This window comes from Gekko japonicus, unplaced genomic scaffold, assembly GCF_001447785.1.
Source record: "Gekko japonicus isolate JY-2015 unplaced genomic scaffold, Gekko_japonicus_V1.1 scaffold438, whole genome shotgun sequence".
Classification (NCBI taxonomy): domain Eukaryota; kingdom Metazoa; phylum Chordata; class Lepidosauria; order Squamata; family Gekkonidae; genus Gekko; species Gekko japonicus.
The window spans coordinates 240166-258354 of record NW_015160849.1 but is presented as its reverse complement, the minus strand read 5'-3'; the positions used below and the strand labels follow the sequence as shown (position 1 = coordinate 258354).

The window sequence follows — 18189 nt, the reverse complement described above, 5'->3', positions numbered from 1 at the left end:
TAATTTCTGGGCTGCCGAGCGGTTGGTTGTTCACCCTCCCTCAGTGTTGTTATAAACAATTCAGTGGGCCAAGGCACGAGATCTGTATGACAGTCCTTTGCTTCAGAAAAGGCGATTACTGTAGGTTACAGAATGAAACAAAAGTGTGTTTTTAAGATACATGTCTCTCAGTTTGATGTACTGGATAAGAGTGGTAGACTCTAATCTGGAGAACTGGGTTTGATTCCCCACTCCTCCGCATGAAGCCAACTGGGTGACCTTGGGTCAGTCACAGCTCTCTCAGAGCTCTCTCAGACCCACCTACCTCACAGGGTGTCTGTTGCAGAGAGAGGAAGGGAAGGAGATTGTAAGCCGCTCTGAGACTCCGGGTGAAGGGCGGGGTATAAATCCAACTCTTCTTCTTTTGTAATTTAAGCAGCCTGTTTATCTCTGAGTTTTGCCAGCATATGGACTTTTTTTTTTTGCCACTGAAGATGTTTGAGAACAGCCTCAGGACATCACTGTTAAGCTCTTAGAAGTCAAGAGGGATGCCTTCATTGCGCCAAATCTTTTCCTCCAAATGTGCATAATTAAACCTCAAATACAAAATTCCGTTAATGCCTTAACATTTTCCCCCAATCAGCGGCAACAATGACGGGCTCTTGGGAACTTGCCCAGTTGTGCTCATCCTAACACTTCCTGAAATTATCTCCCCCGCCTCCCGTGACACGTGCTCTCTCTTTGGAAATATCAAAATCTATAGTTGGTGGCATGCAAATGATTCAAACAGTTAATTTGCCCTGTAAAGATTATTTTCAGTTAGCAGCATCCAAAAAACATTTGCATTCCCCCCCCCTTTAATTTATTAACCAATGCAGTATTTACATTCCCTCCATTCATTTTATTCCAGATGGGGAAATTATATCTGCTGCCGCTGGAGCTGATTTTTAAAAATTCATTCTGTTGAACTCTGAGAAAATATCTGTGTGAATGTTAAAAATAAACTTCGATATGCCTAGCATTACATTCTATGTGCTTACGATCTTTGCCCCCCCCCAAAAAAACCCCATATTAAAGAATTTCTGTTTCCCGTCTAGGAATATATGTTTATTATTCCAGTTTCAAAAACCTGCAGCTGTTGTTTAAAAGAGCTTTAAAAGAGCCCATATTCTCATGGATTGGAGATGGCAGAGCTGCGATCAGGCAGTTTTTCCAATCCCAGTGTGCCGATCCCAGTGTAAGAGATACTCAGGGAATAAAGCCACTAAAAGCTGAAATCGACTGTTGCCAGGGGTTGCTGGATTGTCATTGAATTAGCATCAGGAGCCACCTGCATCCTATAAGTACAAATCTGACCTGGTACAGATGTAGGTTCCCTACTGACCATAACTTGCCAGTTAGGAGGCCGCTTCCTTCTTTGCAGCAATCTCTTCTCTTCCTCCCCACAGTGGGCACTAAAGGGACCTGGATGCGAAGCGTGTGTGCGTTAAGTGCCGTCAGGTCGCTTCTGACTTCTGGCTACCCTGTGTCACGTAAAGTATGGAAGACGGCCAACAGAATAGGAACAGGCTTTGGCTGTTGTGCAGACCTGTTGTTTAAATAGGGAAAATTGTATAATATGTTTTTAAATATAGGAATAGTATGTTTTATTGCTGCAAGATTTCTTGCCCTGTAAGCCGCCCTGAGCCCTACGGGGGAGGGCGGGGTATAAATCTGATTAATAAATAATAAATAAATAAAATACTGGGGCCCTGTTATGTATCGTGTTATACGAATGGCCTGAATTGTAGAATGAGCCTGAGCTTCAGTCACAAGCTCCATAGACTCTCAGTACCCTGAAATCAACAGCCTGATTGGCTGCCGTTGTGCAATGGACCAATCAGGGAAGATTATGACTTTCGGCGGGAAAAAACCCTATTGGTCCTAAACACTCACTTATGATTGGACCTTACTGTTCTAGGGGTGTGGTGTAGCCAGTTCCAAACCATATATAAGTTGGGGTTGTTCTGTGTGTTCTGTGTGTTGTATTGTGTTCTGTTCCGATAAACTGAAATCACTGGTTGAAGAAAGAGCTGCCTGATCTCAAGTTACAACAGGCCCGAAAGCGACTGTGGTGCAACCTGACAAACTATTTTTTATTAGTTGCTGTAGATTTTCCTGGCTGTGTGGCCATGGTCTTGACATTGTAGGACCTGACATTTTGCCAGTAGCTGTGACTGGCATCCTCAGGGGTATAACACAGAAAGATGGAGTACTCTCTGTGTCAAGGTGAGAAGAAAATGGTAGGCAGGTATTTTATATCTATTCCAGGAGGTGGGGTAGGGCTGAGTTGTTATCTTGTAGGAGTTCCCCAGGCTATGAACATGCAAATGGAGGAACTTCCACCTTCCTGAGTAGATATAAATTACCTGCCTACCATTTTTCTTCTCACCTCGACACAGAGAGTACTCCATCTTTCTGTGTTATACCTCTGAGGATGCCAGTCACAGCTGCTGGTGAAACGTCAGGTCCTACAATGCCAAGACCACGGCCATACAGCCCGGAAAATCGACAGCAACTAATGAACTCCGGCCGTGAAAGCCTTTGATAACAATCTATTTTTCACCTGTCACAGGAATGTGAATGTCATACTTTCCAGGGAGATGTGCACTTTCCCCAGCTGCAGTTGAGTGGATCAAAAATTCAGATAGTAGTATTTAGTGTGACCATTTAATCTGTCTGTATACTCGTTGTATCAACTCAGTTACGTGTTTTATATTATTATGTGTTTCCTGTGTTGTTCTGAGCACAGGTAATCTTTGTCTTCCTTGCTCTTTATATGCGCTAAGATTTTTGAACAAAAGAACATAAGAGAAGCCAATGTTGGATCAGGCCCATCCAGTCCTTTGTACCACCACTTCCTGTGGCAGTGAATTCCATGTGTTAATCACCTCAGTCATCGTTTCTCCAAGCTAAAGAGCCCTAAGCGCTTTAACCTTTCTTCATAAGGAAAGTGTTCCAACCCTTTTATCATTCTAGTAGCCCTTTGCTGCACTTTCCCCAAAGCTATAATATCCTTTCTGAAGTGTAGTGACCAAAATTGCACACAGTATTCCAAATGAGATCGCACCATCAATTTATACAGGGGCATTATGATACTGGCTGATTTGTTTTCCATTCCCTTCCTAATAATTCCCAGCATAGCATCGGCCTTTTTTATTGCAGTCGCACACGGTTTCAACATTTTCAGTGAGTTATCTACTACGACTCCAAGATCTCTCTCTTGGTCAGTCTCCGCCAGTTCAGACCCCATCAACATGTATTTATAGTTAGGATTTTTTGCTCCAATGTGCATCACCTTGCACTTGGCCACATTGAACCCCATCTGCCACGTTGACACCCACTTGCCCATCCTTGGCAGATCCCTTTGGAGTGCCTCACAATCCTCCCTGGTTCTCACCACCCTGAATAATTTCGTGTCATCTGCAAAGTTAGCCAGTTCACTGCTTACTCCCAGCTCCAAATCATTAATGATTAATGATTTTGCCTTCAGTTCTTCCTTTGCAGAGGTGAGCTTATGAGATATTGTGCATATCTCACTCCCAATTTCAACTTCATTTCTATGGCCTGTGTCTTGGTTGGTTTCATTTATTTCATGTTCTTCATGTTTTTCCTTGCTTATTTTTAGTCTTATTGTTATTTACTACACTTATGTACCCTGCTTTTCTCCCCAGCGGGGAGTGGCTTACAACATTCTCCCCGTTCTCAATTTTATGCTCACAACGACCCTGTGAAGTAGGTTAGGCTGAGAATGCGTGACTGGTCCAAGGGCACCTGGCAGGCTTCCATGGCACGAGTGGGGATCTGAACCCATATCTCACAGATTCTGACTGGAACTCTAACCACTGCACCATTGTGGCTGTCATAACCACGGTAACCTTGGGAGCCTGGTTAACATTTACCCTGGTTAATATCCATGTAATGCTAAACCATAGTTATTGCTGACAAGAAGGGACACATTTGCTCTAGTGGGGGAAGAAAGGGAACCGGTTCCAGAGGTGGCTCTCAATTTGCAAACCATGGTTTTCAGGGAGTCAGTGTAGCGTCTGCACCAGATCTGTGTACATGACTTTAAATCTTGTTGGAAAACATGGGTAACGCAAGCCAGAAATTCTTGCTCACAGGAATAGTCCGCAGTGTACAAGAACCTGTCAGAGGGGAGCGGCCCTGTAGTGTCTCTTGTTGGGGGAGTTGTATGGGCAAACCCCAACATCGAGCAGCACCTTAACGACCAACAACGTCTATTTCAGTACACGTTGTCATAAGTCACAGCCCAGTTTATCAGAGAGATATGCAACAGAATTCTTCTTCCCATCCACGCCCAAATGCCGTCAGTGTTTCCGAACGAATAGCTCAGCTTGTGATCTGCTGGTAGACTCCATGCGTCACAGACTCCTGGGGGCACAGGCAAAGAATCGTGCTCAACAGAAAAGCCAGAATGGGGCTTTGTTTGTAGAAATCTGTCTCTTAGCACTTGGATCACCCTGGCTGGATTGTTGCTGTTTATTACTTTATCTAAAACGTTTATCAGCCGCCTTTCTTCCTTACGGAGCTCAAGGCGTCTTATGACATAGATAAAATATATAAAATACGTAAAAAAACATAAAACCAAAAATGTAAAATCACAATTTAGGACTGCTAGTAAACTTAACCGAATGCGGTCTTAAATAAAACCGTCTTCCGCTGCCTCCTAAAGATCGAAAGTGAGGGGGAGGGGGCACTTCTCCCTGGGGAGGTCGTTCCACAATCGTGGGGCCACCACAGAAAAGGCCCAGTCTCGTGTATTAGGATGTAAACGTAAGAACGGCTGAGAACACAGACCATGTCTGCTTTGCTGAAACCTTTTCCTATCCCTGGGGAGGTCGTTCCACAATCGTGGGGCTGCCACAGAAAAGGCCCAGTTTCGTGTATTAGGATGTAAACGTAAGAATGGTTGAGAAAGAACACAGAGCATGTCTGCTTTGCTGAAACTTTTTCCTATCCCTTCCCATATAGGGATGGATCTGATCTCTGTATCCTTAGAAGAAGACGGTGAAAGACCAACTTCTATCTGCCAAAGCAAAGTCTGCTCACATAGGTAAGAGGAGATGGGTATATACAAGAGAGGGAAAGCACAAGGTCTGGATTAATTTAAAGGGAGATTCTCTTGTGAATTTGTGTGTGTGTGGGGGGGAAAGGGCTGTCAAGTCACAGCCAACTTCTGGCAAACCCAGCAAGGGGCTTTCAAGGCAAGTGAGAAGCAGAGGTGGTTGGCCATGGCCCTCCTCTGCAGAGCCTTCCTTGATAGTCTCCCTTCCAAGTACCGACCCTGCTAAACTTCTGAAATCTGATGAGATCAGGGTAGACCACAGGGGTGGCCAAACTGTGGCTTGGGAGCCGTATGCGGCTCTTTCACACACATTGTGCGGCTCGTGGCAGGGCAGCCAGGGAAGCTAAATATCATTAGCAAACAAATGTCATTGGACAAATAAATACCAGGATTAGGATCTGCTTTTACCGCTTTTGTTATTATTTTTGGCAGTCTCATTTAATGTTAATAAGAGGCAAATCTGCATATTTTCCAATAAAAACATGGTAATACTTGTTAATGTCTTGTGGATCTCAAACATCTGACACTTATTCTATGTGGCTCTTCCGTCAAGCAAGTTTGTCCGCCCCTGGTATACCATGACACCTTCCTTCTCCTGTGAATTCTTCATTCAATTTAATTGTGAAAGCACCAGTGAAGTACTAGACCGGTGGTTCAGTAAAAATAGAACAGATACATATAAAACGTAGTTTCTGTGTTGCTCTGCAGTCGAACAGCTAGATTCAAGTCCCAGTAGCACCTTAGAGACCAGACACGATTTTTGGGATATGAGCTCTGAGAGACCGAAGCTTCCTTGAGCTTCGTATCCGATGAAGGGGGCTTTGACTCTTGACAGTTTACACTCTGGAAATCCTTGTCGGCCTCTGAGGTGCCACTGGACTGGAATCAAGCATATTAAAATGTTGCCTGTGCAAAATAAGCACGCAGGTGAAGGTTCCCTGTTGTTTTATGGGAATGTATTCATTTAATCAGGGGCTGTGGTGGCTTAGAGGTTAAGACGCTGAGCTGCAGACCGGAAGGCCGGTAGCTCGGCAGTTCGAGACCCGAGTGCGCTCGCGTCTGTGGCCCCAGCTCCTGCCAGCCTAGCAGTTCGAAAGCAAGAAATTCCAAGTAGATAAATAGGTACCACTTCGGTGGGAAGGGAACAGCGTTCGGTGCGTGTACTTCAGAGCTGTGCACAGCTGGAATCCTGTGCCTCGTCTCACGCAATGACTTCCCTGTGATCCCTGACAGGCCTGTAGGTACTGTGGAGCGCAGGGGGAGAAGAAGCCAAGGCTCAGTTTGGGGCCCCTGGAAGAAACGTCAGGGAGCCGGGCCCTGTGGGTCCCACATTAGCTATGGGCCTGCTACCAGGCCTTCTCTGGCTCAGTGTGAAGGGGCTTTCTTGGCTATAACCTCCCTGCAGTTCCTTCATTGGACTAGACCTGGGTGGGGTACACATGAGAATGTGCCCCCCCTGTATTCCTCTGGCCTAGGGTTGCCAATCTCCAGGTGGCACCTGGAGATCTCTTGCCATTACAACTGGTTGCCAGATGACCAAGATCAGTCCCCCTGGAGAACACGGCTGCTTTGGATGGGGGGGGACTCTATGGCGTTGTGCCCCGCTGAGGCCCCTCCCCTCCCCAAGCTCCACCCCCCAAATCTCCAGGAATTTCCCAGCCCAGAGCTGGCAACCCTCCTCTGGGCACCAGGTCCCCCTGGACACTGGTGGGGGGGGAATGGGGGGGTAGGGTTGCCACCCCCAAGCTGAGAAACTCCTGGAAATTTAGGGGTGGAGCCTGGGGAGGACGGGGACCGGGACCTCGGTGGGGTACAGTGCCACAGAGTCCCTCCTCCAAAGGATCCTTTTTCTCCGGGGGAACTGACCACTGCAGCCTGGAGATGAGCTGTAATTCCAGGGGGTCCACCTGGAGGCCAGTGTCCCTAGGAGGGGAGGGACTTCAGTGGGGTATAATAACGCCGTGGACGTCACCCTCCAAAGCAGTCATATTTTCCGGGGGAACTGATTGTTGCTGTCTGGAGATGAGCTATAATTCCATGGGGCCCACCAGGCCTTACCTGGAGACTGGCACCCCTGTAGACCAGATCAAGACCAGCCGCCGGCTCCAGTTCTGGAGAGACAGAGAGAGAGTCTTGTCCATCAGAAGTGAAAGCTGCTGCAATGATGAGTCCACAAACCTACACAAGCACAAGACCCGGCCCAGACCGGCAAACGCTGCCACAGGGAGCCAGATGCAGCTGCCTTCCTTTTAACCAGTGATGTTGCCGTTCGTATCCCTCGTTGCTTCTTTGGACTCGGGACAAATGCAAGCGGCGTTTGCTCCCCAGGGGATCGATACTTAGACTCTGTCCTCCTTTCTCACTCTATAAATTACCTGGCTGGTGGGACCAGCTGTACAGCACGAAAGGTAAATTTGTTCACGACAAAATAACAAAGACGCAGCTTTACAGCCGGGGTAGTATCTGGAGGTGGGGAGGAACTGAGCTTGTTTTTGTAAATGTGCTGACGTGCCAAATGAAACGTACAAATGCTGACAAATGTAAAGTCAGACTCAGGGAAAACGTGTGCAGGAGTGGAATAAATGGGCCCAGGCTGCTGCAGAAGGACTTTGAAAGGACCTTGGAGGGCCCCTGGATGTGCCTCGGAAAACGTGGAGATTGATCCTCCCAACTCTGAAAGGCTACCTGAGCCCTTCCAATCATCTTTTCGGTCGTGATGGCTTAACCCTTGTAGTGAATTTCCCCTCCCTCAACTGGAGGAGGTCCGTTTGATCTCGGGATCTCCCTGACACTTTAGACGGAAGAACTGCCAGTACTGACTGGTCGAGTCTGCATTTGTCTTTCCCACCAGCGTCCCAGCCATCTGACTCCATCTTAAAAAAAACTGTCTACATTTGCTTTCGTTTTCACACCTGAACAGAGCTAGCATACTGTTGCTTGTCCGCATATGTTTATCGACCCTATGTGGTGGCTCCACTGTCATTGCGCCTCTGCACTGCTTTAAAAGAACCTTCTCCAAAGAGCATTCAAACAAGCATCGGTCGAATCTGCATTTGCATTTTTAAATCAGTTTCGTGCTGCTGTGACACCGTCTTTCTCTATGCTTGTTTGAACATTGTTTGGAGAAGGTTCTTTTAAGGCAGTGGGGAGGCGCAATGACAGTGGAGCCACCATGAGAAGGTGATAAACATATGTGGACGTGCAAAAGTATGCTAGCATTGTTGAGGTGTGAAAACGAAAGCAAATGTAGGCAGCTTTTTTGAAGACGGAGTCAGAAGGCTGGGACACCGGTGGGAAAGACAAATGCAGATTCGACCATAGAGAAAGACGGCGTCACAGCAGCACGAAACTGATTTTAAAATGCAAATGCAGATTTGACCACCGTCCATGAATACGGCCAGTAGAAAAGGAGACCCCACAAAGATGCCTGCCGGGCTACTGGGGGTCTCCCACACAGATTTGTTTAATTCACCTTGAAAATGCTGAGAGCTTGACTGCCTCCTTAGAACCATAACAAGCAATATAGTAGTAGTATGAAAAGCCTATCTGGGAAAAAGGACCAGTGTCTCTAAAGGACGAAAGGGAATTTCCACACTCAAAAGCAACAAGCCTCTGAATACCTGGAGGCAACATCAGGGAAGGCCTTGAGCTTATGCCCTGTTTTTGGACCTCTAGGATAACTGGATGGCTCCAAGCTGAATGAGATCTCCAGTGACTCTGAGCCAGACAGGATGCTGGATGAGATGGACCACTGGTCTGATCCACTGAGCCTCTTCTTATGTTCTTATAAAGGGTAAAGGTAAAGGTTCCCTTGCTCGAAAGCCAGTCGAATCCGACTCTAGGGTTGCGGTGCTCATCCCGTTTCAAAGCCGAAGAGCCAGCACTGTCCGAAGACGTTTCCGTGGTCATGTGGCCGGCATGACCAAGGCGCACGGAACGCTGTTACCTTCCCACCAAAGTGGTACCTATTTATCTACTTGCAATTTCTTGCTTTCGAACTGCTAGGTTGGCAGGAGCTGGAACTAGAGATGGGAGCTCACTCCATCATGCGGCACCCGGGTCTCGAACTGCTGAACTACTGACCTTCCACAGCCTGCAGTTCAGCGTCTTAACCACTTGAGCCACCGCAGCTCAAGTTCTTATAGATGGCCTTTAAAGGGTATTAGACAGACTCATGGAGGGTAGGTCTATCAGTGGCTACCAGCTCTTGTGATAAAGGGAACCTTCATGTTCAGAAGTGGCCAACCTCTGAATCTCAGAGCCAGGGGGCAACATCTGGGGAAGGCCTCGGCCTCTCTGCCCTGTTGTTGGCCCTCCAGAGGAACCAGTTGGCCACTGCGTGAGACAGGATGCTGGGCCATATGGACCACTGGGCTGATCCAGCAGGGCTCTTCTAATGATATTGGATAACATTAACAGTAACGGTTTCCCTATCCCTTTTGTGATTCCCCCACCTCAATCTTTTTTTATTTATTTATTTTTGGTGCCTCTCTATGCTCTCAGAGATTCTCTTCCCAGTTATGGAAATCACATTTGTGAATAATCTTTTTGACTTTTCTGTTGTAAGTTTTTTACAAAATAAAAAAAACCTGTTCAGTAAATAAATAATTTTGTTATAGAAATTTAGAAAATAAAAGGAAGCATCTTTAAATCTGATCCTGGCAATGTGGGATTTGATTCAGAAAGAAAATGCCTTTTTTCAAAAGCTGCAACCTAACACAACTCTTGCAGAACAAGCTGGGTGTCCATAGATAGAGCTCTTTAAACACAGAAATAAATCCCGGGAGGCTGGTAACTGACAGGCCCACTATGCATTTTATAGTTCGCCTGCCATATAGGAAGGAGGAGGGGGAAAGGGATGTGAAGACCGAAACGCTTTCACTTTCCTAAATGCTTTGCAGTGCCAGACACTGTGTTGCAGAGACCTGTTGTTCTGCTTTATTTCTGTAGAGGGGTACGTACTTAGTGGGGGGTAGTTGACTGTTATTTCTGGTGGGTAAATACCGTGTGGTGATTGGGTCCTGATCTTTAGAGCCTTTGCTTGAATATAGTATATCTGCAATCTTCGCACTTTCACCTTCAGTCCTAACAAAGCTCATGTCCAGTATGGTATCTATCAATGTCTCAATAAACGTAACTTTATTCGAAGTGAATGGTGTTGGGAACTGATTTAACCAGGATTCTGACACTAACTGACTGTTTGGCAGGAAGGGAAAGAAGAGGTGGGATGAATCCTGCAAGCTCCTTCTCCTGTTGATGGGCAGGATTTTATTAAAGGGTCACTCACATGCAGGATCACGCCGGAGACTCACATCCAGAGCACCCATTTATCCACTCAGTTTCCCCATCCAGATAGGGACATGCACATTAAAGCCTGCTTCAAATTAAAATGAACAAACAAAGCTTTGTCACAAACCAAGTTGTGAAGGCAGCTATTTCCCATTGTCTCCTGATTTCCAAATGACACATAAAGGTTTTTATGCTTTTTTAATATAGGTTTGAAACAGGACAGGGGGCTTTTCCAGATTCTCATTTCCCTTTCTTTTTGTTGTTCCTGTTGCTTCAAAGTTTTTTTTCTCTGTTGTGCATGTGTTGTGGGCCCTCTAGGGATCGATTCATTATTACATCACTGTATGTCTGGCATAAAAACCTGCAGATGTGCTGGACATAAAGCAGTGTAATATCAAATTGACCACTAGAGGGAGTACAACATGTGGAGAACAGACACACACACACACCCCCGAAGCAACAGCAACACCCAAGCGAGGAAAATGAGAATACAGAAAAGCCCAGGGTTATAAACAGCTTTAAGAACTGGGTGTCGTAGCCCAGCTGGCCTTGCAGGCTCCAAGTCCAGGTCACGCAGGCAGAAGCAGGTCAAAGGAATGTTCACAGCGTAGTCCAAACAGTCCAAGGCCAGTTGTTACAATCAGAGAGAGTCCAAAAGCAGAGACAAGCTGGTCCAAGAGTCAGGAGTTGTGATCGCAGGATTCACTGTGAGGTGACGTGTTGCTTCCACAAGTTGGCCACAGTTCACACCAGCTTTATGTAGCTTTTCCCTAATTAGTCTTATCTGCAGCTGGAAAGTTAGCAGGGCTCCTGTAACGACTCATCTCGTACCTGTTGATGGGCCATTAATCTTTTGCTCTGTCTGCGTTCTTGCAATTGCCTTCTGATCTCAGCCCTTCTTCTTTCTATGAGCGCCGGGGAGGGAATCTGGGGGAGTCGTGAATGCCTCTGGAGGTACCTGCTCCCTGACTTCAGCAGGCTCAGTATTATCTGACTGGAATTCCCGAGTGCCCTCTACTCTGAAGTCACCTTTCACCACGCCGGACCCAGGCTCGACTTCTGAGGAGTCCTCCTCACCCAGGCTGGGCTCAGGCAGCAGGCTGAGGCACCTCAGCACCTCAGGCTGAGGCTGGTCCACGACACTGGGCCTCATGTACCTGATGACTGGCCACTGCAGTGGTATGCCACTAGAGCCGAGAACTCCCCCCCCACACGAGTGACTACACAGTACCAAGCCCTTCAGCGATCAGTAACTGCTATACACGACCAATGGTATTCAGGCTGCCACCGCTGTTGTGGAGAGAGCATCCTAATGCACTAACCACAACCTTACAAATAAGTCCACAAACGTTTGTAGCCCCTCTGCCCCCACCAAAATCAATATGCCAGTCATTTGCAACACATCAACAGCCTAGAGCAGGGGTCCCCAGCAATGGTGCCCGTGGCTGTCATGGTGCCCCTAGACACCTTTCCTGATGCCCACCAATTGCTTTTAGAAAATGGGTAGGAACAGGCGGGGCTTTTGCCCAGCAAGGCTCCTGATTGGCTAGTGGAGATTTGATTGGCTTGGCAGATTTTTTTTAAAAAAACGTTGCTTTGGCAGCAGCTGCCACCACAAAACGGTTTAACTGAAGGTAAGCAGTGGCCTCCATTTTGTGGATGGCTCCACCTCCCATGGCAGCCATTTTGTGGCTGTGCCTACCGTCTGTGTTGGGATTCCAGTGGTGCTTGGAAGCTTAACAAGGTTGGGGATCCCTGACAGTGAACAAGGATCTAAGACTTCCAACTAATGCTCCCTCTTAAGCTGCGGAGTCTTGTGAGGAAAAATTCTGCCTTGTGAGCTCCTGGCATTAAAGTTGTGAGCCAGCCATTTGGCTGCTGCATGAATTAGTTTGCTCTGGAGCCCTCCTTCTGGAGCGGAGACAAAAATGTGTGAGCCGGAGGCTAGAAAACTGTGAGCTGGCTCACACTCACTCAGCTTCGAGGGCACATGGCTTCCAACTTGCATCAGCTTTCCTGTCCGGCCCCTGGAGGGAGTTCTTTGCTTGCCACAGGCCAAGTGGCAGGGCCTTCTCACCAGCCTGACTCACCCACTCACCTTGTGCCATATCTGCTAGGGACCCTGGTAAGGGATCCTGTCACGCTTCTTTTGTGAGTACTGTCCTTACGAGTTCACCTGACACAGCGTATTAATCCCCTTCTTTGTCTCTATCTGCGGCTGTCGCAAGGGAGGATCCAGATGTTGGTAAGTTTTATCATTCTTTTGCCAGACTCTGAAATTGACTATGATGGTTTTGAAAGAACAAAAACTGATGTTATCTAACCCCTGAAGCTTTGGCGGGGCCACCACCCGTCCTTCTGTAAACAAAGACGGAAGGAAAACCTGGAATCGAGCACTTCTTGGTCATGTCCCTGGAGATGCGGAGTGAATCAAAGCCCTTTTAAAATAAAAAGAAATAAGCTTGTGGGTTTTCAGAGTGGGGAGACAAAATGTAATTTATTAATGCTGGACAAAGTACAGATTTATAGGCACTTAGTTATAACAACAAATATCACGTATAACATGAAGAAGGGAACTGTCGAAAGCTGCTTTGGGGAGAAAGGCAGAGTATCAATGAAGTACAGAAATAACTAAATAGCCTAATGGTTTCTTTGGCTTTTGCCAAGGCTCACTTCAGTTTCAGTTTAGTGTATTGTAATTAGCCGTTGGCCGTTACAAAATTACAAAACACAAATTGTGAACTAACTAGGTTAGAGTCAGAATATACAAAAATACCAAAGATCGTTAACAAAATATGACTAATTTAATACAGTAGCCTAAATAATGCTCCTTCCCGATGCCACCTTGGAACGTATATTCTTTGCAGCAAGGGCAAATAATGAAACTTCATGAGACATATGCATCAATGTCAGATAACAGAAATGAGATTTTTTCCCCTCAACTGGGTAAGCACTAAGACCAGATAAAATACCTGCTAAAAATTTAGCCCTCAGAGCTCAAGTGGTTAAGACGCTGAACTGCAGGCTGTGGAAGGTCGGTAGTTCAGCAGTTCGAGACCCAAGTGTGCCGCATGACGGAGTGAGCTCCCGTCTCTAGTTCCAGCTCCTGTCAACCTAGCAGTTCGAAAGCAAGACATTGCAAGTAGATAAATAGGTACCACTTCAGTGGGAAGGTAACAGCGTTCCATGTGCCTCGGTGTTTAGTCATGCCGGCCACATGACCACGGAAATGTCTCTGGACAGCGCTGGCTCTTCGGCTTTGAAATGGAGATGAGCACTGCAACCCTAGAGTCGGATTCGACTGGCTTTCGAGCAAGGGAACCTTTACCTTTACTAGAAGACAATGGGTAAAAGAGAATATAGTGAGGTAAATCCTCAAGTTCGTGGGTACCACAAATACATAGGCCGAAGGAGTTTGATTGAATCGGCCCTCCAAAATTGCTGTTGGCATTGATACCAAGACTCACTTAATTACTAGAAGCTTCATGTTTTATAATTCCAGGTTTGTTCCGTATCTAGAAGCAAAAGGATCTTTGCCTTAACAGAGATCGTCCTTAAAAGATCCGATAGCTACACTAGCAGAATTCCTTTGCTGTGGATCTTTTTTTGAACCTAACGGACCAAAAATCATGCTATTATTGTTCTGAGCCCCAAACTTCTGTTCCCATCCTTCCATCTGACTGTTCCTGTTTCTCTAAAGACAGCCTACACAAACAATATGATTTCCTGGGCATCTTCATCGGGTGAATGGGGGGGGGGAATTTCCTTGAAAGCTACAGCTCCATCTGTTGATGTCAGGTGAACAGGGTCCCCCAGCTTAATTTCCTACTCAAGATTAGAACTTTAAAAGGCAGTGGCTTCAGAGAACAGCTGAAGCATCAAGATACATGGAAGGTGTGATTGTCTGTTGCAAGTTCATTTATATTTGACAAACACCTCTCCAAAGAACGCAAGCAAGTGATATCCCAGACTAAAGGAAGTTTGGTAATTAATTTAAATCCATGTTCCCCAGGGGAATGTCACTGAACAGCACAAGACATAAAACAGCTGCCGTTTGGTTCAGTGCAACCAGAAAAACTCCCATCTGCCATTATAGTTCAGATTCCTTTATAAACTGATAATTTTGTTCATTGTGGTGCTACCACGTAGTGTGCCATTCAGATCTCTATGAGACTGTGTTTTGAGATCTCAGTGGCCATTTCAGGGGTTGCTAGGCAACTGGTATCCAACATTGCTGATGATTCTAGACCTCTGTTAGTGTCAGTGCACAGGTAAGGGAGAGGGAAACAGACTAAGCAAATTATAAGCATAATAAAGACTGTTGATTAAAATGCTCTGTAAATTAGAACAAATAATACAATTAACAGAACAATTTCAAATGTTGGGAGTGGGAACATTGAAGACCCATCTCCTTCTATGTCTGTTAGGGTTGCCATCCCTCTGAGGGGGGCGGGGTTCCCCCCAATTTCAGGGGCCCCAATTCACCGCTGGCCAGTTGGCTGGCAGATGAGCTCCACCCCCGAAGGCCTTTGCTGCACCCAACATGCCTGGTGCAATGACGTCACGTGACATCATTGCATGGGGGAATGCTCTAGCATTTGGCTAAAAACTCTATGGTGATCATAGAGTTTTTGTCTGAATGCTAGAGTGTCCCCTACACAATGTGCCCAGCACAATGTGCCCAGCACAATGATGTCACTTCCGGGTGATGTCATTGCGGTGTGCATGCAGTGTGCACACACCAGAACACCTGAGGCAGCAACCAGGAGCCCCCCACCAGCAAACGGTAGGCACCTGGTGACCTTAATGTCTGTGTGCACCAACCACAGTCATCAGGCAGCCATCTGTTGGCTCTCCCACCACTCAGGGAGGCCCATCTGGCATCGACCAGAGCCTGGGCCTTTTCCATCGGGGCTCCAGCTCTATGGAAGGGGCTCCCTGAAGGGGTGAGCCCCCCCCCTCGGAGATCTTCAGGAAGTTCTGCAAGGTCTGCTGTTGCCAGGGCTTTGGAGGGGTTTTGAACGACAGGCATCTTTTAAAGGGGGGGGGAATTTGGGATTTACTATTTTATTTTTGGTTTTAGCGAAAAATGTTTTAAATTATTATCGTAAGCCACCTTGAACCATGAAGAAGGGTGAGATATAAATGTTTTAATAAGTAATAAATAAAAATTGATGTGCGAACTTAAGTCATAGCTTAAGATATGTGGAAGCAGGCATAAGATATGTTTAATTCTACATTGCCTCTAAGCCGACAGTGAAACGGATCACTGAATGCCACTTCCTCTTCTACTTTTCCCTTGCAGAGTGCAGACATACAGTTGTGGAGAAAGACTGGCAGCTTGGTTTTCGGAGTTTCTTGGCCGACAGTGCTACCTGATCAGGCAGTGTTCGGACTTCCAAAGAAATGCAAAACAGACACACGAAAAGGGTATATAAATTTTGCATGGCAATTAGGAAACGGATGGCTCGGCACTGCAAATGTGAAATGTCAGCATGACTTATATCAGGGGTGTCAAACGTAAGGCCCGGGGGCTGGAACCGGCCCGTTCAGGGCTCTTATGCAGCCCGCGGGCAACTGGTGCACGGGAGGGAGTGCTGGGGGGGGGGAGTGGGCGGAGCCACTCCATTTTGGCTTCAGCACAGCAGAACAACCTCATCTGCAGCAGTCAAGCATCGTGGGAGCACCTGCCCAGGGCTGCACTGCCACCTCTCCAGTCCGCACGTGTGGGTTTTCCTCTGCAACCCCCTCCCAGCCCAGGGGGCCTTACAGTGAGGACACACCACCTTGGAGCTTACCAGCTGCTGCCCTTTATACAGTTTCTATCTCCGGTACCTGGCATTACGTTTTATGGCACCCGTGGCCCGCCCGACAAGGTGACATTTATGTCAGATCCGGCCCTCGTAACAAATGAATTTGACACCTCTGCCTTATATGCTGTGATATAGATTAAAGTCAAAATTGCCCCAGCGATACGGAATGCATGGGAATAAAAATATAGACACAATAGGCAGTCTTCCGCAGTCTTTCGATAGTTACTGTGAATTTTTGTACTAAGTCCTTCTCGTCGGTATTCCACAACATGTAATTCTAAATTAGATCCTTACAGGATCACTTGAATTATCTTCATATTGAATATACTATTAACCAAAACAAGTAAAACACTATCTGAAAGCATCTTAATACTTCAGTGGTGGAAAGTGCTATCAAGTTGCAGCCAACTTATGGCCACACTGCAGGGTTTTCAAGGCAAGAGTCGTTGAGAGGTGGTTTGCCATTGCCTGCCTCTATGTAGCAACCCTGGGCTTCCTTGGTGGTCCTTGGTGGTTCCTTGGTGGTCTCCCACCCAAATTCTGACCAGGGCTGAGACTGCTCACCTTCCAAGATCCAAGATCTGATGGAAGAAAGCCAAGACCTTCCAAGATCTGATGAGATCCAGCTAGCCTGGGCCATCCAGGTCGGGGCAAAAGACATACAGAGTTGGTTTACTATCGCCTGCCTCTGTGTAGCAACCCTTGGTGGTCTCCCACTCAAATTCTGACCAGGGCTAAGCCTGCTCACCTTCCAGGATTTGAAAAGATCAGACTAGCCTGGGCCATCCAGATCAGAGCAAAAAGCATATGGAGGTGGTTTGTCATTGGCTGTCTCTGTGTAGCAACCCTGGACTTCCCTGGTGGTCTCCTGTCCAAGTACTAACCAGGGCTGACCCTGCTTAGCTTCTGGGATCTGACGAGATCAGACTATCCTGGCCCATTTAGGTCAGGGCCTTAATACTTAACACTCAGACCCAGCTGAGCTCTGAGCAGGAGCAGGAGATGGAGCTGCTAGAGGGGTGAGTGTTTTATTACTTGCTTTCAGCTGAGGGGATTCAGCTGAGGATATTGTGTGGGAGGACTGTGTTTGGGAGTGTGTGAAAGCGATTAGAGTTATTGCAGAGTCCTGGCTGCTTGAGAGACGGAGAGGAAGGGGCATTGTTTGACTGTGATTGACTGTAATTCAGTATTTAAGAAAGCACCTTGCCAGAGGCACGAGCCTCTGACACTTAGCCTAGGGACTCTTAGACTAGGGGCTCTGTAAGAAGCCCAGGAAGAGCCAGAAAGCCAAGGCCCTAGGCTCTTTGTCTTCCCCGTAAGGTAAGTTGACTTCGACAAGAAAAACCACATAAATTCAAAGGGTTTAAAATGGGGGATTATATTTACTTATTTTAAAAGAATTATGAAGCCAGAATGCCAGCAGGTGGTTGGGGGCTATCTAGTGTTTTGCACAGAGTGTCACATGTATGACTGTCTGCCCACTGGACAGAAGTCTTGGGTGTGTGCTTGGTGCAAGGAGCTCCAGGTTCTGAGGCCAAGGTGGCTGACCTGGAGAAGCAGAGACAGTCAATTAGGTGCACAGATAAGACTCTTGGGGACTTGTTAGATATGTCCCACTCTGGATCTGGCAGCCCCGCCGCTGTCAGGGAGCATGAGGGTCAAGGAGAAACGGCACCGTGCCGAGGATAAGGGGAATGTGCCCTCAGAAGGGACCTCTTCACCAGCTGGTGAGCGGGTATCCTTTCGCACCAAGGAACCATCCCTGGGCAGGGGGGGAGGGGGGGCTTTTGGTAGTTGGTGATTCGATCCTTAGGCAGGTAGACAACTGGGTGGCGAACCTGCGTACTGACCGTATGGTGACTTGCCTGCCTGGTGCGAAGGTAGCGGACATTACGCGTGTTTTAGATAGGCTGGTAGATAGTGCTGGAGAGGAGCCAGTGGTCGTGGTGCATGTCGGCACCAACAATGTGGGGAAATGCA

General features: G+C 47.1%; 1 protein-coding gene across 1 annotated transcript in view; it reads left to right on the top strand.

The window, feature by feature from the left end:
• MOCOS (molybdenum cofactor sulfurase) overlaps positions 1-18189 on the top strand; it is a 197891-nt gene that overhangs the window by 166583 nt on the left and 13119 nt on the right. Inside the window, exons 10-11 of the mRNA XM_015420757.1 lie at positions 5014-5095; positions 15702-15826. Of these exons, the coding sequence (XP_015276243.1) occupies positions 5014-5095; positions 15702-15826 (207 nt within the window). The remainder of the gene's footprint in view (positions 1-5013; positions 5096-15701; positions 15827-18189) is intronic.